Raw genomic sequence first — 23,999 nt, 5'->3', positions numbered from 1 at the left:
CGGAGCTCCCTCTGCCGGTGCGAGTCCCGCCAGCGCCCCGGGGACAGGCCGGGGACAGGCGGGGGACACGGCCCGAGCGAGGGGCACGGCCCGCTGCGCTCCCGGACACTGCCGGCTCACACCTTCCTCCGGCGGGACCCGAGTAAAGAATATTCTGTCAGCACCCCGCATTTTGGCATCCCCAGGCTGAGCCAGGACCCTGCTGCTGAATGCTTAGAATTTTTTTCCACTTCAGAAAGAGCTTTCTCACCCTTCCCCAGTAGTCACTCCATCATATTTATATAAATATGAGCATGTCCTTCCCGAGAGCACCAGCTAGTCCAAAAACACCTGCAAGAACAACAGGCAGATGCTCCTGTCTGACCCAAAATGCCTTCTCTTGGCCAAATCCTGCTGGCCTGGGAGCACACTTGATCTTGGATTCACAGCCTGTGCTGTCCAACCCGAGACAAATCACATGGCTATTGGCAAAACTTCAAGGCCAGCCAGGCTCTGCTGCAGAGCTGTGAGCGACAGTGTCCAGGCAGAGGAGATCCAGATCCCACATCCCCCTGTGCAGGGCCAGGAGACCCTCCTGCTGCCCAGAGGGACACTGGTGTGACAGCAGATGGCATGTGTGACACCAGGTGAGCAGAGAGCCCATGACACGGGTGCTAAGCACAGGAACTCCCATTTTCCCCCAGGTTTCTGAGTGATTTCCCCCCTCTGGATGCAGTGTGTGCACAGAAGGGGCAGAGCTCAGCTGTTTTGGCTTCTCCTGCCCCAGCCAAAGCACAGAGCAGCCAAAGCACAGAGCAGCCACAGCTCATGAGCCCCCAGCATCCCTCCTGCAGTGGGGCACGCACCAGCCCCTGCTCCCTGGCAGGGCACAGCCCAACAGCTCAGCTGTGCTACAAATGCAGTTCCTGGGAAGGTCCACAAACACATTTGCATGTACAAGGTGCAGTCTTAGATCAAGCAATTTCCTCACTACATATGTACAGCCTGGTCACAGCTGCTTTTGATCCGACTCTCTTTGTATCCCGATAATGTACAGAGAGCCTTTGTGTGTTGGTCTGTTTATTTAAATGGATTTGGAGCAAACATTTTTTTAAAGCTGAAGCTTTGAGCTTCTAAGTGGGTTACCAGATTATATGCTGTCTCCATTTTAATTACATTTGGCTCGTTTTGTTTATTGCATACATTTTCAAGAGTTATGCTCACTGTGAGAATTGAAAGCATTTTGCTTCAGAAGATACCTGCCCTATAAAGGGATCCAACATCACACAGGAGAGACGATGCAAACCTTCCCATCTCCAGCAGCATTCTCCCTTCAACTAGAACAGGAAAAAAAAGGAAGAGGATATATGATCTGTCAAGCCTAAATTTAAAGTGAAGCACCCAAGGAGTATCAAGCCAGCACCACCAGCCTAACATGAGTTTGGCACAACCAAATACTAAACTAAAAAGCTGTTTTTGCTAGGGGAAGAGTGATCTTGGTTGTGGATCTCAGAGCCAGCCAGCATGTTCATTTGGGAGCCCTTCCCAGCACTGCCCCAGCTCACAGCATCTCCCCAGGGAGCCCTTCCCTTGTCTGAGTTTGGGGTTGGGGTTTGTTTGAGGGGGGCTCAGCTCTCAGACAGAAGTGGAGTGATCTGTCAAGAACAGGGATCAGAGCTCCAGCCCAGAGCCTCAGTGACAAGGATGGAAAGCAGAAAGAAGTGACCCTGGAGACCAGAGCTGCACATTTAGGGATTTGGGATGTAAATGAGTAGAAATTTCAATACAGCATAAGGAACTAACGAGGTCACAGTCACCTCACATGCACAGCCCTGGCCTTCTAATTAGACCAAAGATAACACAGGAGAGAAGGGATGAGGGTGAGCCAGGGACAGCTTAAATAGTTGCAGGAATTTTAGGGCTGTGGAAGGGGAGGAAGAGGCAAAAGGAAGGAGACTCATGCACTACAACATCAGTTATGCTCTCAGCAGCAGTTGAGATGAGCCCAAAATCACCCAGCAGACCCCTGACAGGGACACCTGAGGAGGAGGAGGAAGAGGAAGCAGCCCCACTTTCATTCCAGCACAGCCCTCTACCACAGTTCAGGAGGTTTCTGGGGGGAGCACAGCCCTGCACCCTCTTCCTTAGCAACCCTTCTAGGAAAAGCATTGTGAGCAACATTTTACATCCAGGGGGAGGTTTAGCCAGGCTGATGCTCACCAAAAACAGCTCTGGCTCCAGCATGGTATTGGGATTTGGAATCAGCCATACAGGAGCTCCTCTGAGCTGCAGTAGTGAAAGCCTACATCTGTAACCACTTTGGCAGGAGGAGGATTGAAGACAGCCTCAGCAGAGAGGCTCCAGCCCAATGGGAACCAGTCACTATTTGTTTTGCTGTTGACATACAGCTGCAGTAGCTGTGGGTGATTTTTATAAGGCAGGACAATATTTCTATCAGTTCTGGGAGCTATAGATGGAACCCATATAGTATCTGGCTCAGGGCTGAGTGATTAATCACAGCAAGGTCCAAAGCTCTTCTCATGCCTTGGAACTGGAGGGAAAACACACATTTTGTTTTGGTGTCACAGTCTGGGGGCAGAGCAGGCCTCCCACGGCCCATTCAGACTCAAGTGCAGTGGAGGAGCACTTTGAGAGCAGCAAATCTGCTCTGCCCCTGCTCCCCCAGCCCACAGTGACAGCCAGGTCTGTGGGATCAGAGCCCTTGCTCTGCAGAGCAGCTCCTGGCTGCCCATCAGTGACGTGACCCCCTGAGCAGCACCATTCACAGTGTTTGAGCTGACACCCCCCAAACCCAGCCTGACACTCCTGCTTCCCTGCCCTCCCTGTTCCAGTGACCTGCCTGCTCCTCCCAGCCCTGGCACACTGGGGATGCTCCCATCCCCAGAACCCACAGCTCAAAGAATACCTTCCCCTCCTATGGACAGAAACACACCAGCCCTAGTTCCACACAGCACAAATCAGCACCTTAACTCCTCATAACCCCATCCAAACATCTGCTCTCCCCCAAGAGGTCCTTTTGCTAATTCCCTCTGTCATCATTCAGACACTTTCTTGATCTTCCCAGTTTTCCCATCAATGCCATTCCCAGTCTGGTGCTGGGTACTGGCACCAGGAACCTCCACGGAGGGTTTGGGAGAAGCTTAATGAAACCAACTGCCAGAGGCCACGAGCAGGGCTTGATGTTTCATTTTTTTCCTCTTTAATTAATGTTTTTATTGTGTCTCTCAATCTTTATTAAGTGAAGAGCCAGACAAGCAGTTGGAGGAAATACATACTATGGCATGAAGCACAATCACTGTGCAAGGGGGAGTCTGTGACCAGCACAACCTGCTTTGCTTGCATGAAGGAATTAATAATTTAGGCTGGGGAATGCTTATTGTTGGCTGATGACCAGCACTTTCCTACATGATCAATGTTTGCACCTTGACTTTTTGGTACACAATCAATCCATGCCTGAGCACAGCCTGAGTTTTGGGAACTGCAAGGGCTGAGCCCCTTGGGGCTGTAGCACTGATGTGGCTCATTCTCCTGAGTTGGCAAGAGCTGACCCAAGCCTACATTTCAGCTCTGGGGCTCAGAACATAATTTATAGTAAAAATACAATTTATAATAAAAATCTCTCTGCCCCTGCTGTCTTTAAAAAATCCACATTCCCCTTCACCACCTCTATTAGCTCCAGAATACAGGAAGAGAAGAGGGAACTGCCCTTTCAAGGCTGTTCTGTCTGGGCAGATTGGGTGTTTCAGTGGCCACATCCTGCTCTGAGCATCACAAGGCACAAAGACAGCACACAAGGACCCAGCCTTGTGGATATTGCCACTGTTAAATATCCTCTCCTATTTACTGTGGCTTTCTCCTTCCAGGGGGAAAATAACCTGTGCTGAATGCAGCCAAGATCAAGACAGTGCCCCAGAGATGCTCTGCCTTGTTCTTCCCTGGACAAGCAGGCTCAGCCCAGCCTCTGCAGACCCAGCTCTGAGGGATGAGGTTTTGGGAGACCCAGCCCTGCCCTGACACCAGGCTCACCCCACTGAACACACACCCTGTGAATGAGGTTTTCCCCATCCCAGCCTGGTGCTGCCTCAATCCCATTATCAGTGCCAGGGGCTGGAGCACACCCCCAAGCCTCCAACCACAGAGTCAGAGAATGTTTTAGACTGAAAAAGCCCTCCAGGATCAGAAAATCCAGTCATTAATTCAGCACTGCCAAGCCCACCATGAAACAATACCTGTCAGTGCCACATGCTCACATCTTTTAGATCCTCCAGGGATGATGATTCCTGTTTCCTGGGCAGCCTGTTCCAATGCCTGAGCACCCTTTCTTTCAGTGAGGAGACTTTTCCTAATATCCAATCTAAACCTCCCTAATACCCAATCTGAACCTCCCTTGACACAGCTTGTGGCCATTTCCTCTAATCCTCTTGCTGTTACCCAGGAGAAGTGACCAAGCCCACCTGGCTACAACCTTCCCCCAGTTGTAGGCAGTGATAAGGTCCTGCCTCAGCCTCATTTTCTCCAGCATAAACACCCCCAGATCCCTCAGCTGCTCCTCATAAGACTTGTGCTCTAAACCATCCCTCAACCCCCTCAAATCTGCATTCCTTGCTTTTTTCTCCCAAGTTCTTTGGCTTTCATTGAGCAGGAGCATGGGGCACAAGCATGAGCTGGAGGCACTCCGGGTGCCACCCCAAAATTTGCTCCTTCACTGGAGTGAAACCAATGAACCCCTCTCAATTTTATTCATATTCCAGTTCACCTGTAAGAACACTTGATGTGAAAAGCAGGGGGGTTTTACCCCTTTCCTTTTGATATTTTTTTTTTCGAATGAGGCCTTTGCTGTGAAATCATTGTAATTATTAGCTTTTTAAAATAAAATATAATTTAAAATAATGTGGAACATGACAAAGCTGCCAGCAGCTCACAGTGGGGCTGGCTGATGCAGGGCAGTGCACCTGAGTGGCTGCAGACAGAGGTGCCCAGGTTGGGGTTTGGGAGTCCTGCAACACCCTGAGAGGGGGGTCAGCCTGTCCTCACTTCACCCTAAAGCAGTTTCCACATCACCCAGAGCACCTGGGCTTTCTGTGCCACCTGTGGGTCACTGGGGTGCATCTCATCCCCCTCCCCCAGGAGATGGGGCAGGGGTGGCTCTGCTGGGACCAGGTGCTGAACAATGTGCTGGGCCAAGTGGAGACCAAATCCCAGCCTGCAGTGTGTCCACTCAGGCTCAGGGAGCCTTCCTGGGCAGAAAAGCCTGATTTTGGCACTCTTGGAAAGCCAGGCATGGGGAAGTGGCTTGTGGAAGCCCCACTGAAGCCTGTGCTCCCCAGCCAGCCTCTTGCAGGAGCTGAGAGCTGCAGAAGCATGGCAGTGAGGAGAGGCTCATTGGGGTTTAATGCTGATGAGGAGACCTTCCTCCTCCTTCCAGCAGAGAGCAGATGTTCTCACTTCACATCAGCAAAGGCATCTCTAAATCACTTCCCCAGCAGCGACGGGTATGGTGATGTCATTGTTTATAAGTTATTAGTTATTATTTCATAGATAAACCTGAATTTCTTTCCCTTTTAAAGATATATTGAGACTGATTCTGGGCCTCTGCCACCAAAATTATGCTGTTGATTCCATTAGCCTCCTTTCAAGATCGAGGCTGCTTTCCTCATGGTACATAATTAAAAGAGCAGTTTGAATTTCCAGCAGCTCACAGGATGCACAGGAACCCAGGAACCAGAGGCAGCACCCCAAAACCACACAGGCATGGGGGTGTGGTGTGACTGGCAGAGCAGGGTGACCCTGGCTCGCCCTGGGAGTGAGCCACGTGCTCCCTCTCTGTGCTGGTGGGGATGTGCTGGGGGTCCCCAGAGTGTTTTTAGCCAGTTCCACACGTTTTATCTGATCATACCACCCGTGTGTGGCCTCTCCCTGGCATGGATCATCATCACTTCAGTGAATCCAGCAGCTCTGCCATCAGGGTTAACCTGGCTGGTGTCTGCTGGGGGGAACCAAGCCCTGGTTTGGGGCTGCCCAGCCCTTGGTGGGCACACACAGACAGAGCCAACAGGGACAAAATGAGAGTCTCAGCTGTGGGAGGTGCATGTCCAGGGTGGGAGAAGGGCAGAGCTGCCCTGTGGGGTGCAGGGGACACAGGGGAATGTGGTGCTGTGAAGCCCCACAACAGCAGGGCAGTCCAGTGGCAGCCCCATGCCACTCCTCATGCTCTGCACCAGTATGTCCCTGCATCCTCCCTGTCCTTGAGATAACCAGTGTTTGGAGATTCCAAGGCATCACAGCCCCAGCCTTTCCCATGGGAGCTCTCCAAGGAACAGCCCAAGTCTTCAGAGCAGCCAGGGATGGGGCAAAGGGCTGGCAGGTGCCCCACAGCAAAGCACAGACATCAATGGGATCAAAGCCTGTCTCTGCCCCCAGGAAAAGCCTGACCTGACTGTCCCAAGTGCCTGCACCTCCCTCAGCACAGCCCTGGGCAAGCCCCCATCAGACCTGGCATGGCACTCAGTCACCCTCAGAGCAGCAAGTCCCCAAAAGCCACTCTCCCACAGTACCCAGGTCCTGTTTGCTTAGGACAGACACAGCTCACCCTGGTGGGGACCAAAAATCACCTGGGGCTTACCCCCACCATGGCATGACCCATTTCACCCCCCAGGTGTCCAGCTGTGAAGCCCTGACCTGACCCAGCACAGAGCAGGGATGCTTTAGTCCACACCCCACCCAAGCAGCAGCAGAGTGGAGACACAATCCTGCCTTAATTTCAGCCCACTTTGGTCCTGGCCTTCCTAGACCAGATCTGTCCCAGCCCTGGAGCTGCCCCTGCCCTTCTCCTGCCCATAACAGTGTGAGCAGACACAGAGCACTTGCATGCACAGAGGAGCCAGCAATGAAAGGGAACATATTAATGCTCCCCCAACCAACTGAGGGGAGTTAATGGCATCAAACTGGTTTGTTGTTGTTGGTTTTGATTATAATATTTTTAAGCTCTGGCTTCTGTCATTACTGTTATATTGCATAACCAGGGAGAAATCTGAATGAAGTTAATACCTGCAGAGTGTGGTGCAGAATATTCATGTACTGTGAACCAGAATGAGGCAAATGTGAATCTTTATTACCAGTGGAGGTTGTTAAATATTTTATTTTCTGTGTGAGACACGCTGTGACACATGAAACTCAATTAGAATATAACTAAACCCCACTCTAAATTATAGATAAATGACAACAAATGAAGGGGAACAGCCTGAGCTCCCCTGTGCACAGCCTGGGGAAACAAGGGGGACAATTTTGAGAGGAGGGCAGCCCCCTCAAGACACCTCCATCCCAGCCAGCAGCAACAGCACAGCAATGTGTCTTCTCTGCAGGGCTGATTTTTGCCCTAAGACATCCTGAAGCAGAGCCTCAGGGAAGCTGGGTGGATCCCATTTCTCTGCTAACCAGCTCATGCATTCACCTGAAACAGCCCCAGCCTTCCCCTCCCCATGCACCACAAGAACTCCTGGGCCCCCCATGCTGTGTTTTCTTAAATCTGATTGTGCCTGGTAATAAAAACCACAGTAAAAGGGAAAGACAGAAGTTAAGAAAAAAATATCTATCAAGGGCCAAAGGCTGCACTGGTGCCATGTTACAGAAATGCTGGGATTTTTTATCCCTTGGCTCATCAAAGCCAGGCTAAGGACATGGTCAGGGATGGAGAATTAGGGGCTGGAAGGCCTTTGGGGTTAATTCTGGAATGCTCATCCTCACTGCAGAGTTGCATGACTGGCTGGGTTGTAAGTGGCTGCTGCTGGGACCAAGCAGAGCCTCTGGGCACTGTCCACAGGGATATGGCTGTGGGTGGACAGACACACAGGCAAGCTCTGAACACAGACTGGCATTTTCTCCCTGACCCCACCAAAGCTCCCAGGCTGCTGGGATTCCCCTTGGAGCATCCAGCAGGAGCATCCCAATCCCAGTGCTGCCATGGGCAGAGGGGCCAGGAGGAGCCTGGGTGCTGCAGGGCTCCCACTGCACTGCAGCCCTTCCCCTTGGCTGTCCTGGGAGATAAAAGGGATTTAGGCATTCATTAGAGCCACAAGGATCTCATCCAGAAAGAGGGGAAGGATCTGTGGTGATGATCAAAGGCCTTCATTAGTGGCAGCATCCAGGACCTTCATTAGCTCGTGATGAGGGAGCCCAGAGCAGCACAGGAGGATGGGGAGATGCTGTGGAGAGAGAGCAGCACCTTCCTAGAGGAGTTTTGCCCTGTGCAAGCCTCCAAGGACACAGATCCCTGCTGTGCCCTGCACCCCAGTGCCCTGTGGGGGCTCTGCCAGAACCCTGCAGCACAGGGACAGTGACACTGAACCTCTGCCCTGCACCCCAGTGCCCTGCAGCACAGGGACAGGGACACTGAACCTCTGCCCTGCACCCCAGTGCCCTGTGGGGGCTCTGCCAGAGCCCTGCAGCACAGGGATAGGGACAGGGACAGGGACACTGAACCTCTGCCCTGCACTGACCCGGGATAACCCAGCTCACTGCCTCACTGCTTCCCCTCCCCGGGCTGTTTCCAGCCTGATTATCTCCTCATTTTGTTTCCTACCTCCTTTTGCTCTGCCTCATTGCCTCCTCCTCCTCCCTGAGCTGCTCCCCAGCACTGCCACAGAAAGCAAAGCAAGAGCCATTCCCTGGCAGAGTTTAGCCCCTGGCCAAGCCTGCCCATGGCTGAAGGGTTTCAAACACTATGGGGACTCTTGCCAGGGCACATCCCATCCCCTGGGTTTGCTCCACTGATCCCAGGCTGCAGCCCCACGCTACAGCCAGGGCCCCTCCAGCACCTCTGTCTTTGTAGGCTCCTTCTAAATTAGATTCTGCTCTTTATTATCCCTGCCAACCCCTCAGGAGATGGGAAACAACTTCATCTCCATCTTTTTCCCTTTTAATTTCTACTTGTTCACCAAAACATGGATTTCCTTTCTTTTCAGGGAGACAAACACACCTGTTCTGGCTGCATCCCAGGGGCAGCACATCCCCAGCCTGTGATGGGGTGGCAGATCCCACAGCCCTCAGCAGCTGATGGAGCCACTAAAACATGAGTTTTAAAGCATAAAGTTAAAGATGGTGAGGAAGAGGAGCCAACAGCTGTAGGAATCTGGTGCTGTTGGCACCCTGAGCAGGCTCCCAGGAAGGACAACAGGGAGCAGGACCTGGTCCAGAGGCACAACCTGAGAGAGACAGGGATCCCTTGCTCCACCCCATCCCATGATTATGTAGAAGTTGATTTATTGTTTATTTTTAGTTTTAATTATATATTTTAAGACTACTGTTTATGCAATAGCATATTTTTGATTGGTATTTTTATGTTATTTATGTGTTTTGTATGAGTTTTTTAGGTAGGATGATTGGTTGCTGTTTAGAATTTTGCTGTTTACTTTTATTTTGGGTTTTTTAATTTTGGTATTTTGTTTTTTAGTTGATTTTTTTTAATTTAGTGCAATTTATGTTGTAGTGGTTTTGAAGGGTTTTAATAAGTTGTAGAAAAACACTTAAAAATGATTTATTTTGTGTAATAGTTATAAACATTGAAAATATACAGAAAAACAACTAAGCATGTGAAGAAACAGCAAATTATGGAGAAAAACAGTTAAATATAGTTTGGCTGGTGCATATAACATAGACTAGGGCCTGGATTAGTTCTGACATGTCACTGTGGCTTAAAGTTGTTCAGTATTACTGCACAGCCCCATTTCTGCATTTCTGAACACCCATTGATTCCTCCTCTACACTCTTCACCCTGTATCGATCCACTTGAGCTTCTGTGGCTCAAACTAAATTAGCTGCTGTTAATCCAGGGATAATTGCAAGCTCTGCCTGTCCCAGATTCGTGGGTGTCAGGGACAGGAGATGCTGGGTCACACAGGGATGTTCAGGTTTCTCCTCTGTGGGTAAAAAGCCCCAACAAGCCAGCAGGCATCAGCCCAGAGGAAAGGGAAGGTGCCTCAGGGGATCCATGCTGCAAACCTGGATGCTGTGGCTGGGAGCTGCTATTCCAGTGGGAGATTTGGCCCCAAAATCTGGGCATTGTGTCCCAGCTGCAGCCTCAGGATTCCTGATGTGGGGTTTAGTCTCAGGTGATGCCATCAAATAGTGCTGCCTGCTCCTGCCAGGCTGCAAGGAGTTAATGACAAATTCCAGCTGGCCATGGGAGAGCAGCAGCCTCAGCCCTCCTGGAGTCTTGGATAAAACTCCAGGTGGAAAGCTGAGCCTGTTCCCCTTTGATTAGCAGCCCAGGCTCCCTGGGAGCCCTCTGCATCTCTAATTCAGCAGGTCACAAAGAGCCAAAGGCAGAGGTGCCACTGTCACCTCACCTGGGGACATCCCCCTGCTGATGGCAAGGCCATCCCTCCCCTGAAGCTCTGATTCCTCTCTACACCCAAAACTGCCACCCAGGCACCCTCAAACCTGCACCTTCCTCCCTGGACATCCTCCTCTGCCCTTCTGTAAAGCCTCCAAAATAAACATTTAATTTTTATTTAATGCAACAGTTAGCACAGTCAGTAAACACCAGAACTATATCAAAGGAGGATTAATGGCCACCCCTGCCCTGGCCTGCAATGACCAATGTCCATTGCATAACCCTTAACTGATGCCAGTGGCCTCCAGCCACCCCTCCCCAGCTGTGGCCAAGGCTGGCAGTCCCTTAAAAAGGTGGGATTGCTGCAGGTGCCAGGCAGGAATGAGAGACTTCCAGGTGGTGAAGTGGTTCTGAGCATTGGCCTGTGGGTGCAGAGCAGCTGAGCATCAGTAGTCCCCAAAATACCTTGGCCAGGGCACCTGGCAGAGGCAGCAGCCTGGGGAGAGTCCTGAGCACAGCTCTGGAGCACACAGGGGCTCTGGGATGGCCAGGCAGGACACATGTGTAGGGTTTTATGGCAAGGGAAACTAAGGCAGCAGTGAGCAGCAGGGGACACCCCCAGACCCCCCCAGCACAGCCTGGCTGTGTCCCCTTGGCCCCTGGCACCAACCTGCATGGAAGGTCAGTTTAAAAAGAAAGAAGCACGTTTTGAGCAAGTGTCAGCCAGCCTCAGCTGCAAATCCACTTGTCAGGAACACTGGGATTCCTTGGAGCTGGATGGAGTGAACATCTGTGCAGGCAAATGCTGGGGCAGGGGGGGCAGCAGGAGCTGCTCAGCCCCCCAGCCCTCTCCAGTGCCTGCAGATGCTCCAGGGGATGCCAGAGGAGGGTTCGTGCAACCCCACATGTACCCCCACCCACACCCTGCTGCAAGGGGACCCCAGCAAGCACCCCAAATTGCCCAGGAGAGGAGGCTGGAACTCACCATGGCAGTGTGCTGGCTGCAGATTCCCTCTGGGGGAATTCTGGAGTACCAGGATGGGCTTTGCAGGGACTCCTCATCCCAGCCCCACATCTCCTGCCCCCTGCACCTGCCTGTCATAGGCTCCCCTAATATTTTGGGGCATTATAGAGCCTTTCCTTCACTTTCAGAGCAACCACTGATCAGCACTTCCAAACCTCCTGCTGCAGCAGCCCCCAGCTACCAAAACCTGCCTGTTCATGCCCAAAATAACCCTCAGGCAGGAGCTAATCATCCACTGAGGCATAAGCAGATCAGTGCTCAGGTGCTGACTATTTGGCCACCCAAGTGTGGGACAATGGGGTGCTCATGTGTGAATTAACCATGTGTCCAGGTTAGGAAACTTCATTATTTTGCCCAATGTAGCTTCTCAAAAGCTGGCATGCCCAATTTGCACCCCCACGTGTTTTGGATGGAGCAGGATCCAGGCTTGGGACACTCTTCTCCATCCCCCTTCTCCCACAGATGCAACACCCCCCACAACAAACAGCTTTCAAAGCCCATCTCCCATTGATGTCACATCAATGCCACAGGAGATAAAAGCTGAGACATCCAGAACCAGCGCTGAGTTTTCCAGAGAATATTAATTAGAGGGAAAGCCTCATTAGCACTGCTTATGCTGCCTCCCCTCACCCCATGTGCCCCAGACCCCCCAAAGGGGCATGGTGGGTGTCAGGCTCCCATCTGCCTTGGTGGTCTGAGCCATGGGGTGCCCTGCACCTCCCCCAGTGTCAGTGTTCAATGTCAGACCAGGTGTTTGTATTAAACAGACACCAAGGGAAAACCTGTTTCTCTCCACCCCCAGGTGAGCCCAGAGTCCCCCTGAGCCACCTGCAGCAGCCTCATGGCAAACCCAAGTGTTTGTGGGGGGAAAGCAACACAGCAGTTATCTGGTGTGTTTTTGGAGAGCTTTTTTGACAGCTCTGCAGCTGGAGCTGGAGGGGGAGTGCAGGATGCTGCCTCCAGCCACCCCGAGCCTCTGCACTGCTGGAGAATGGCCCTGCCTCTGCCACCAAGGGGAATGTGGGATCAGGAAAAGAGGCACTGTGAGTGGCACAGGACCCCTGAGCCCAGAAACGCCACTGCATCATCCTCCTGAGAGCCTGGGCAGCACCCACCAGCCCCAGAAAACAACCCTTGCAGCAAAACAGGGCTTACCATGAAATTGGAGGGCTGGTGACAGGGAAGGGATGACAGGAAAGAATTAACAACCACAGCCACCAGTGAGGAGCAGCACCCCTGGGTGCCCCAGCACCAAGCCTGGCCAAGGGGTCCAGAAGGGGAGTTACAGCAGGATTCAAGCAAAGCCACCCCCTCCCAAGGCCATAAAGCCCAGGAGTGGCTCCAGGGACAGGCAGAGTATGGCACTCACAGGACATGGCCACCAGCAGCCAGGGACAGCAGCAAGGCAAAGGCCCTGGGAGGAGAAAGGTGCCACAACAACAATTATTCATCACAAAGAACTCTCATTCTTTTTTGTTTTGCTTTATTGAGAGGTGAAGCCAATTCATCCTGACAGAGATCACAGCACAGCTCTGCCTGGGGGCTGCTCACAGAGACAAGCATGGTATGGGAGGAAAGCACCCTGTGTCTGTGCCACAAGGGGCTGGTGAGCACCAGAACAGGCTCAGCCTGCCCTCCCTGTGCCACCTCAGGGACAGCTGCCACTGTGACACCCCTGGGCTTCCCCAGACACTCAGCACCAGCCCTGCTCTCCGAGGATGTTCTCCTGGCAGATACAAACCAATCACTCTGAGCACTTCTGAGGATGGGTGTCAAATCAATCCCCACAGTAGAGATGCCAAGTTAAAAGAAAAAAAAAAGAAAAGGCAAAAAATCCCAGAAGAAAGCAGGCAGACATCTGCCAAACCAGCAATTTTCATCTGGTTTTCCAGAAACACTTCAGGCTTTTAAAACCAAGAGAAGAGAGAAAACAAAACCCCTCCTCTTCCACAAGCACAGAAAGCACTCAGAATGAAGTGCAAAATTCCAGTTTGACTTCAAAGGCATTTCTCCTGGCTAGTTACCCCCAAATCCTGGCACAAGCCTCTAGAAAGCCAGTGGGCAGTGCCATTTTGCTGCCAGATGATGGCACCCAGCCAGCTGGGGTGTGAGGTGCTGTGCTGGGGGAGCCCAGAGGGATGCTGAAAACCTGGTACCCACCCATTTGGAAACAGGGAGGAGAAGGAGTGAAGGAGAGGAGAAAAGGGAGAATAAACTTTACATCAGTTGTAATCAGCAGGTTTTTTCCATGCACTATATATTGTTAATGTATGTTACAATCTCCTCTGTACCAGAAAAATACAGCTGTTGGAGCCAGTAACACTTTTAAGAGCATTTGACTCCCAAGCCATCCAGGTGCTTTTGACAGTGTTTACCCTGGGTTGCTATAGGAACCCTAACAGTTTTCCCATCTGACTTCTCCATTAACACTGGGATTTATGTTTAATTTGTTTTCCTTTTCCTCAGCAAGGAGAGGTGAGAAGCAAGCATTCACACAGGGCCAGGAGATGCTCCTCCACAGGTATCTCCTGGCCATACCAAAAACACCACCCAGGACCACAGCTGGTTGTGCTGGAGGAACAGTGCAAGCAGAGCCCAACCTGCAGCAGGTGAGGAGGAGCACAGCCTCACTGCACTGCTAGGAGCCACCTGGGATGGTGCTCAGGGTGGCTGTCATGGGGCTCTCCCATGTTCCCAGGCCAGTGTGACCCCCTCGTGCCTTCCTGCAGGCAGCAGGACCCAGGGGCTCAAGGGCTGAGCATCCCACGCAGCTCCTGGACAGAGGTGACAGGCAGGGAGCAGGTGAAGTTGCTGCAGATGTAGGCAGTGGCTTTGCCATCCTTCCTCTCCAGGGATGCAAGGAAAGGCAGCTGGCGGTACAGGAACCCAGCGCTGTCCCCATCTGCCACCATCAGCACCTGCCCAGACAAGGACTGTGAGACCAGAGCACAGCCAGCCAGCCAGCTGCTCCTTCCTGCCCCACTGACGTGCTGGGGGCTGGCAGTGTCCCCCCACACACTCTCCCAGAATGGGGAGGGGATGGGAGCTGAAGGAACCCATTCCAGCCATCCCCAGGGTCCCACAGTGGTCACATCCCTATAATGCTTCCTGCATGATGGAGATGTGGCAGCTTTGTCTCCCTTGGCACTGGGATGAAGCACAGGGATCAGCACATCCCTGCCCAGCCCAGGAACAGACCCAGAAAGAGCTGCAGCATTGCCCCATCCCACCTGCAGCCCAGTCCCTCCTGCCCTCCCCATGCTTTCCAGAAAAATTGCAATGAGCACTGGGTCAGGGCCTCTCCTGGCTGACACAGCAGCATCAGCCAGAGGTGACGACTGGGCTGCCAGGATAATTAGCTTTTCTGAAAGGGAAAATGTTTGTTAAAGCCTTAGGGCTTGCAGGCTAATCAGGAGAGAGGCCAGGAGCTGGCAGTGAGCCTCATGCTGACACACATGCAAATGGTGAGCAAAAGGCTGTCCCTTCCCAAGGCACAGAGGGAGCACCCTGCTGCTGGGGCACACAGCTCTCCCTTGCCCACCCCAATCCCAGCCCTGCATGTGTCTGCTGAGCATGGGCACACTCACAACATGTCCCTGCTACTCACACCAACGCCACCAAGGAATGCTGACACCAAATGCTGCCTCTCACAGCACACACATCTGCCACCATGGCACCTCTCACCTGGCATGCAGCATCCTCTACACCAGGGCCAGCAGAACATCCAGCACTGACATCCAGAGACCCCCACACAGCCTCACTCATGCCTGGCAGGGGCTGCCCACACCCTTGTGTCCCCAAGGGGGCACGACATCCCCAAGTCCCTGCCCTGGATTGTGGCTGCTGCAGTCCTGTGCTGTCCCCCCCCACCCCACATCTGCCTGACCCAGCTCTGGCTCAGCCTCCCTGCCTGCCTCCTGCTCCCCCCAATCTCCTCCCTCTTCGCCTTTGTCTGGAATTAATTCCAGGAGTGATTAATTACCAATTCATGTCCAATCTGAAATTCATTATTCATTTTTCTCACAAGCTCCCCAAGGTCCTCTCACGGGGCCAGGATGAAGGCGAGTGCTCTGCAGCCCAGGAGATAATGGGATCCTTCATAATTACCCTAAAGACCATTAACAGGGCAGGGATCTATAGCAGGAGCTGGGATCCAACCCAGCACCAGGAACAGCTACCAGCATCACCCCTACTTGCTTCCCCTGCAGTAAAGGGATACCCCAGACCCAGGGTCCATTTAAAATCACAACCTCAGTGCAATTTTATCATCAGCATCTCATTACAGCAAGGATTTCAGGGTGAGGTTTATAAGGAATTAATTACTGGAACGACCTAATTAATTGTGTTCCTGCACACAAGCCTGGCCCCCAGCACCCTGAGGGCACAAAGGGAGTGGGGGCACAGGGGACACAGGCAAAGGCAATTCCCAAATCAGCCGTGTCCCTGGAGCAGGTGACCCAGGGCTGCTCCCCTTAGGGAGCTTCCCAAGGCAGGAGGGAGACCTGAGGAGCAGCTGGAGGGGGATGGAGGCAGGTGGGAACAGGAGCAGGCTCATGTCTGTGTGACACAGCATAGAAACAGGTTCAGCTGCTGAGAGGCTGCTCCCAGAAGTAGTGCAACCCTCTGAGAAGCAGGAATCTCCCCCATTCCTCCCATCATCTGCAAGGTGAGGAGCCACTGCTACTGCCAGAGATCATCTCCTACCACTCCTGCACACTCATGAAGGGCAGATATGTGTCCACAGGGCTGTGCTCTTCTGGGGGAGAGCTCTCCCCTCCTGCCACAATTCTTCCAGGAAACAGACCCAAGCTGGAACAGCTTCAGCCCTGTCCCATCATTGCAACATGAGGAACATACAACGGGCAAAGAGAGCTAGACTTCCACCACACCTGCTGCCAGCCTCCAGGTGCAGCCTCTCACGTGCTCCTTGAAGCACAGGGGCATGATCACAGCACCCCTGGCATGATCATGGCTTCATTCCCCCATGGAAATGTCCATCCAGAATACCCAGACCTCATCTTCCTCCCTTCCCCAAGGAATGCAAAAGCTTGGGGGAGAAAGATCCTCCCCTGGGGAAGGAGCATCCCACCAGCCAGGCTTGTTTCCAGCTTTGCAGGAGGGAGCCAGAGTGCAGGGAAGAAGAGGACATGGCCATGCTGTTTGTTCTGCTCAAGACCCCAAAACTGCCAGTGTGGGCTCAGGGGACCAAGGGCTGAACCAGCTGTGGGCAGAGGGTTATTAACAGTGGTGCTGGGCTCCTGCAAAACTGGGTCACCCAATGTAATCCTTCAAAGGGACAGAGGAGAGCATGGGAACAGAGGCCTCACACACAAAATAGGGACCTGTGTGGAACGAGGGTGCTGCTGGATGGGTGAGGGCAGAGGAAGGACAGAGAGCTGTGTGCCCCTGGGAATGTGTCCCTCCTCCTCCAATGATGGCATTAAACAGCTGGGCACACAGGCAGAGGGTCAGGGGCAACACCCCTGTGGGCTGAGCTGATGAGAGGACAGAGCAGAGGATCCTGTGCTGGTGCCTCAGCCCAGTTCATCCAGCTGGGGTTACAGAGGCAAAATGGTGCTTCAGCCTCAGCTCCCCACATACTGAGAGTGAACATGCCAGTCCCTGGCACCAGGACCCAACAGCCAGGGATGAATCCAATCTGAACACTGAGCCCCTCACTCACAGCCCAGTCCTATTTCCCTCAGCTCCACAGCTTTTCTGAGGTCACAACCATCATCCCCAAGGCAGGGACACTGCCCACCAAAGCTGATGGGCACCAGCTGCTGTGCTGCCCTCCCCTGCCAGCTCCAGACACAGCCAACAACTCCAGCCCCTCTGTGAGACACACTGATACATCCCAAAGCCAGGACGAGGACAAGCAGAGTCAGGCAGGAGCCTCAATACACTGTAACTGCTGCTGAATGGGAGAAAAGCCTTGGGAAAAGCCAGCCTCTCCCAGCTCGTGGTACCTACAACTGGAGTGAGGCACTGCCTCATCCCTTCCAAGGATGAGAGTGCCTCCAGGCAGCAGGTGACCCAGACACTAACTGGGTCTGCACAGGACATGACACATCCACACTGGGTATGACACATTCACACCAGAATGAAAGGTTTCCCCTTGGGAAGCACTGGGCTCAGGCTGAGAGCAGTGTAAACAGCCAGCAGCAATAACAACCACGGCTGCAGCCACTTCTGGGCTAGGCTGCTCGTGCTCTGTGCAGGGAGAGGGGTGAAGAGGGGTGGTCCTGCTGGCTGTGCTTAGGTATGAAAAGGACAGGATGCTTCCCAGAAGAGAGGCAGAACAGAGGAGATGGGTGCAAAGCTGCACTGGGAGAAAGGAAGAAGCACCAGCAGTGCAGGCAGCAGAGACCAGGGGAGGGCTGGCAGGGGGCACCTCTACCTTGTTTGGGCTGAAGACAGAGCGGACACAGCGCAGCATCTCTTTGGTGTCTTCTCCTTGGGGGTCCCCACAGATGACAACCTGAGCAGGGTGGGTGGCAGGAGGGAGAAAACAGAGCTGTGACTGCACCCATGCCACTGCCAGCACCACTTCCCACAGCAGGCCCTGCAAGGGACACTGAGCCCCAGCCCATACCTGTTTGAGGGTGTGGTGGAAGACAGCAGTGGCCCGGACCATCTCTGGCAGGGTTATGGGGATCTTCTGCAGCCTCTCTGAGAAGGCAGCCAAGATCCTCCCAGCTTTCTCCACCCAGTCCATATGACCCGAGTAACACGCTGCTCGGAGCAGGTTTGTGACAGTGACAGAGTTAGGGGTGGGCTCTGCTCCATCTTGGTCTGCAAAGGACATCATCTGCCATCAGCCCAGTGCCTCACCAGCATGTGCCATCAGCCCTGAGCTCCCACAGAACACATGGCCAGGTCCCTGAGCTCACCATCCTTGAGACGCAGCAGCAGGGAGGGGTCACCAGCCTCAGTGGAGAAATAAGCAAAGCCTTTAGGGTCCCAGAAGAGCTTGTCCTGCATGTGCTGGAGATGAAGGGCCCACTCCAGCCAGCCCTGCTCCAGAGAGGCTTCATACAGGTCAAAGAGTGCCTGGATGACAAAGACATAGTCCTCCAGGAAGCCCTGGATGGGCACAGCACTGCAGTGGCAGACAGGGAAGGAAAATCAGAATCTCTAAACTGAGCAGGTGGGAGATGTTCTCCAACCCAGCAAAGCCCTGCTTGCTGGTCTCTGCTACCCAAGGAGATGTCACCAAGCAAAGCAATGGCTGTGGCCATCACACAGCCCAGAGCTCTGTACAGGAGGGGAAGGCAGGGGAAGATATTTGCCAGCATGAAAGATGAGGAATAGGAAAGGTTTTGACCTCAATTCCTCCACACTGGCTGGGGGACACAAATCATTCCTAAACTGCACTGGAGCTCTATAGAAAACAAACACCCTCCCTCCCTCCCTCCCAGCTCAGTCCTGCCTGGAAGAGAGGACAGGGAGTGCTGGGGGTCTGGGCAGCAGGTGGCCAGTCAAGTCTTGGATTCTGACACTCACCTCTGCTCCACTGAGTTGTCCTTGCCCCGGTAGCAGCTCCGCAGCAGCCTCCCACTGTCAGGGTCATAAAGGTGTGTTCTCAGGAAGGCAGCTGCCTCTGCAGCCCTGCTCACATATTCCTGCTCAGCCAGGGCAGCCCCAGCCTGGGCAAAGCCTGAGATCATCAGCCCTGCAGAGGCAGAGACAGCAGGGCAGGTTAAGGAGGGACACATGGAACCGGTGAGAGGGTCACTGTCAGTGCTTTGAATGATGCTCAAAGTGAAGCTCATCCTCCCTGAGCCAGCAGGGCAGGTCTCAGCTTTGTTAAAATCACTAATGAAGTCACTCACTGTCACCAAAGAGATGGGCAGAGTATTGTAAGGCCAGCAAGAGCTGAGCCCTCACTTGTGGGCAGATACAGGGCTCAAGACTTTTCTAGTTTGCAGGATAACTCCAGCCCATGCCACCTCCAGACCCAAACACTCAGAAATTTAATGCTGGGAACAGAGCCTGCAGTTATTCCCTGAGGCAGGGCCCCCAGACAGACACAGTGCTATGATCCCTCACCCATACAGCAGTAGGGATGGGCTCTGTGCCTACCAGAGTCCTGGGTACCCAACTCAGACCCTTCCCACAACTCAGCCAGAGGAGCTGGACTGAGCCAGGGGAAGAGTTTTGCTGCTCTCTGCTGGCAGCTGGGGAGGGAAATAAAGCCAGAACAGTACCCTGACTCTCCCAAGGCTTGCAGGTGTGGGGCTGCTTCCACGATCACAGTCCCTGATCCCAGCCTACCCAGTGGGAGCTCTCCAGCCCCAGCAGGCCCTGGGGGGGCTCCAGCCAAGGCAAGTGCTCCCAGAGTGGAGCTGCCTCTCACCATTCCACGCCGCCAGCATCTTGGTGTCCAGGTGAGGGCGTGGCCGCTGAGCCCGGGCTGAGGACAGTCTCTGCCGGCATTCCTGCAGCAGGGCACTCAGCCGGCCCCGCCCCAGCCCCAGCCGGGCTGCTGTCAGCTCCAGGGAGCCCCGGGCAATCAGGACGTTCTTCCCCTTCAGCTCCTGATGGGGGTCCTGAGGGGAGAGGGAGACACGTTCTGGGAATGCCATGGAGCTTGGGAGGTGTTGGACTCAGTGTTTTGGGGCCTATGGATGGATGCAGGTCCCTCCTGGCACCAGACAAATCTTCCCTCTGCCTCACCTTCATGGGGTCCACATTGCCAGCCTCTTCCACTCCATAGTGGTGCATGAAGACATCTGCCAAGGTTGTCCCCTCTGTGGCCCCCTCGACAGGGTCAGGGAGGAGAGCCCGCAGCTCCTCAGCTGCCCACACACAGAAAGCTCCTTCTCGCTTCTCTCCAGATGTGCTGGTCGGGTAGGAATCTGCATCTTCTGCACTGTAGAAACCTCCTGCCTGGGAAAAGCACAACAGAGAGACCCTCCAGCTCCAGGACAGCACTTCCATCCAGCTCCCCAGCACTGCAGGGCTGGCAGTCTGGCTAATGGGCCTCAGCAGTGCTCCAGACTGAGCTCAGCTGGAAGGGAAGGGAGGGAAAAACAGCCCCAAGCCACATCCCAGAGCAGGGTAAGTGGCTCCCTTTGGCTCAGCTCAGGAAAGAGCCTACCTGGTCACTCAGGTCCCGTGAGACATAGAGCAGAATGTCTCGGACAACATCAGCAAAGAATTCATCACCAGAGATCTGTGGGAAACACAGGGGGGACATCAGTATTACATGGGGGTGGGGGGAACAAGAAACATAGCAAGATATGGTGAGAGATTTCCATTTGAAGAGCTGGGAAAGGAGCATTTCAAAGTACAAGGGTTTTAAATGAGAGGTGGATTCAGAGTAAGACCTTCAACAGAAATCTACTATCAGTGAATATGGCATACCTACAAAGGGCAAGTGGAGAGCAATGTTGGAGTTACACCGAGGTCAGAGGCAGCAGCATTGTCTGCTGACTTGCAAAGACCAGCCCAAAGGCTGTTTCCTCCCCCTTTATGCTCAAAGCCCTGGGGCTGCACTGTCATGGGTTTGTGCAGCACTTCTGGATAAACAACAGGAGATGAGTGGAGAGTTGGACTGCTCTATGCCCATGGGGTGGGGAGTATCTTGGGGAACCGGCTTTGGTTCCCCAGACCAGACTAGTCCTTGCAGCCTGCAGGAGTGGGAGCTGCACAGAGGGATGCCAGAGCTGTACCTGGAAGGCTCTGCTGTACACAGCTGCCAGCTGCCCCTGGTCGTAGAGCATCTTCTCAAAGTGAGGGACATGCCAGTGCTGGTCAGTGGAGTAGCGGTGAAACCCCTGCAGAGACCATGTGAAGACATCTCTACCCCACATCTCCAGCCCACACTTTCAGGGCATGACAGGGGCTTAGTCCCAAAGATTTACTCCTACCTGACCAATGTGGTCATGGATGCCCCCATGGGCCATCATCTTGAGGGTGTGCAGAGCCATCTGCAGTGCCCGGGCACCTTCTGGAGCTGTTTGGTGCAAGGCCCAGTATGTGAACAGGAAATTCAAATTCACTGAAACACAGAGAGAAAATAGGAGGCTGATGAGTGGGCTCTGCCCCCATGGTGCTGTCTGCCCCACAGCAGGTCTCAGCAGCAGAGATCAGACTGACCTGGGGTGGGGAACTTGGGGGATTTGGAAAAGCCACCATAGTCCTCATCGTAGGATCTGGAGAGCTGCTGGAAACAGGTGTCCATCACCTCTTTGGCTGGTGGGGGTGACTCCTGGCCCTGCACACGGATCTCTGATGTGTGTTGCAATGCTACCAGAATCCTCTGGCTGCTCTCCAACAGGGCATCTTTGTTCTCCTTCCACTAAGATGCAAGGGGAAAAAGACAGCTGTTCTTGCCACACCACACCTCCAGTTCCCAATCACCCTCCCCAAATCAACTCAAACCCACTTCTAACCAAGCCAAAGCTCTGGCTTGTTCTCTGGGCTGCTTTTCCTCACAACTAACCTCCTAACCCAGTCACCCTGCAAGCCCAGACCAATTTCCCTGTGCCCCTTTGGTTCAGCCCTGCCTGCTACACCATTCCTGCCCCGCACCTGCTCTGCGATCCGGAGCAGCACAGTCCGAAAACCAACACGATGAACTCCATCCTCAGGAGGGAAATACGTGCCCCCAGCAAAGGGCTTGAGGTCTGGGGTCAGCCAGACACTCATGGGCCAACCACCTCCACCACTGGTGGCCTGAAAGACAAAACACATGTGCACCAAGGTCATGCAAGAGGCACCTGCTCTGTGCCCCTCCAGCACAACCAAGAGCCTTTCTCAAAGATGGATGTGTGCTTCTGTCCACCTCTGTGACCCATCCATACCACCCCATATACTGGTTCTGCTTGCCTGAGGAACAGGAACACAAACAACACCCTGGGAGAGCCAGTGAAAGCCTCCTGGGCCCTGCCTGTGCCTCCCTCACCTGCACAAAGGTCATGTACACTTTGTCCACATCTGGTCGCTCCTCACGATCCACTTTGATGCATATGAAGTGCTCATTCATGATCTCTCCAATCTCCTTGTTCTTGAAGGACTCCTCCTCCATGACATGGCACCAGTGGCAGGTGGAGTAGCCAACTGCAAACAAGCTCAGGAGGTGAGGAATGGTCTTTTGCAGGGAGCAGGAAACACATGATGGGGAGAACACTCAGAGATGGGGACCCTTGCTATGGGCAATAGCTGCTGCCTCCTTGAACAAGAGATGGAGGAGAAAAGTCTCGTGAATTCTCCAGCTCTTGCTCCTAAAAGCTGACCAAGGACTCTGATTCTGCAAGTAGCCCATTTTCAGAGAGAGCTATTCCAGCACATGGTCCTCTCTTGCTTGGTGCTCATCCACACCTACATGGCTACTCACACACCAGCTTGGTCTGCAGCTCAGCTTATCTGATCATCTATTGACCAACACATGGGGACACCAAATATGCCTTGTTTCTGGTTACCTGACAGGAATATTAGCTTGTTTTCTGTCTTTGCTTTATCAAAGGCTTCTTGACCCCAAGGGTACCTGTGGGGGGAAGACAAGAGTTCCTAAGCCCCACGGGCAAAAGGAGAGGAGGAGGATGGTGAGGAGGGAAGGCTGCCCATTGCTCTTACCAATCCACAGGGTTGTGGGCGTGCTGCAGGAGGTACGGGGACTTCTCCTTAATCAGGCGGTTGGTGTGACGAGGGACACTGGGGGGGCTGGGCGTCCCCACGGTGGCCATGGCTGCGATCCCCGTTAGCAACGTGCGCCTGTGACACCAAACAGCCTCAGGGGCTCCCTGCTCACCACAACAAAGCTCAGCCTCTGGACAGAGCCGTGACAGACCAGAGCATCAACACCAGCAGCGCAGCTCCTGCTGTGCCCCAGCACAGGGCTCTGCTCCCCACGCCCAAACTCAGCCACGGGTAGCTCTGCTGGGGCCCAGTCCACCTCAATCCCCCCATGGACCTTACAAATCCTTCCCACTCACTGGAGTGGGGGGTTGCTCCCCTCTCACCCCTCCCAGGGTGGGGTGAAGGCCATTCCCAGGGCTGCCCCCCACCAGCACGCTTTGGGGGCACAATCGACGGCTGGAAATGCAGGAGCAGCATCTGCAGGAGCCGCCCTGCGTGTCCTCAGGGAGAACATCCCCGGAGGAATGGGTGCGGGCAGGGGGGGCACAGGCTCTTTACGGTGCGGGGAGCGAGGGGCGGGAGGGGAGCAGGACACGGCTGTGCTGCTGGGCAGAGCAGGGTCTGCTATGGGGGTGCAGAACGGGGGTAAAGCCGTGCAGGGGCTGCGGTAGTGCGAGGAGGATTTAGGGAGGATACAGGAGGAAGCAGAGATACGGGGAGGATGTCGGGGAAGGCAGAAGTGTACCGGCGCGGAACTATAGGAGGAACTCAGGAAAGTGCAGGGAGGATCCAGAGGAGATGCAGGAAGTGTACAGGGCGTAGCAGGAGAATTCAGGGACACGGACGCTGCAGCGAGAACGCGGGGAGGACTGGCGGAGCGGTGGGGACGCGGTGAGGGCGCAGCGGGGCTGGGGGGCACGCAGCCACCTCACCCCGGGCCGGGACCGACCCCCGGCCCCTCCGGTACCTGCGGGCGCAGCGCAGCGGCGCCAACATGGCGGCGGCTCCAAGGCCCCGCCCCCTGAGCAGCCGTGCGCCAATCACCGGGCCCGCTTCAGC

General features: G+C 54.0%; 1 protein-coding gene across 6 annotated transcripts; it reads right to left on the bottom strand.

Moving 5' to 3' along the window:
* Positions 1–1,153: 1,153 nt before the first annotated feature.
* Positions 1,154–23,953, bottom strand: SPATA20 (spermatogenesis associated 20). 6 transcript variants are annotated; one of them, XM_079323122.1, is made up of 16 exons: positions 23,908–23,953; positions 22,938–23,075; positions 22,784–22,848; positions 22,267–22,421; positions 21,894–22,037; positions 21,459–21,660; positions 21,230–21,360; positions 21,032–21,136; positions 20,458–20,532; positions 20,034–20,246; positions 19,714–19,906; positions 18,861–19,029; positions 18,248–18,456; positions 17,950–18,149; positions 17,755–17,835; positions 1,154–1,316 (listed from the first exon to the last, which is right to left on the bottom strand). In XM_079323122.1, exons 1-16 carry the CDS (start codon positions 23,934–23,936, stop codon positions 1,200–1,202), a joined length of 2,226 nt encoding a protein of 741 aa, XP_079179248.1. In that variant the 5' UTR covers positions 23,937–23,953; the 3' UTR covers positions 1,154–1,199. The 6 variants fall into 6 exon arrangements, with proteins under 6 accessions (XP_079179248.1, XP_079179247.1, XP_079179252.1 ...); XM_079323121.1 differs by lacking the exon at positions 1,154–1,316 and adding an exon at positions 12,252–14,272; XM_079323123.1 differs by lacking the exon at positions 1,154–1,316 and adding an exon at positions 12,611–14,272 and having other exon boundaries at positions 22,938–23,104; positions 23,908–23,952.
* Between the last annotated feature and the right edge of the window lie 46 nt (positions 23,954–23,999).

This window comes from Erithacus rubecula (genome assembly GCF_903797595.1).
Source record: "Erithacus rubecula genome assembly, chromosome: 20".
NCBI lineage: Eukaryota > Metazoa > Chordata > Aves > Passeriformes > Muscicapidae > Erithacus > Erithacus rubecula.
Note: the sequence above shows the minus strand (reverse complement) of the source record. Positions and strands in the feature narration are given on the sequence as shown.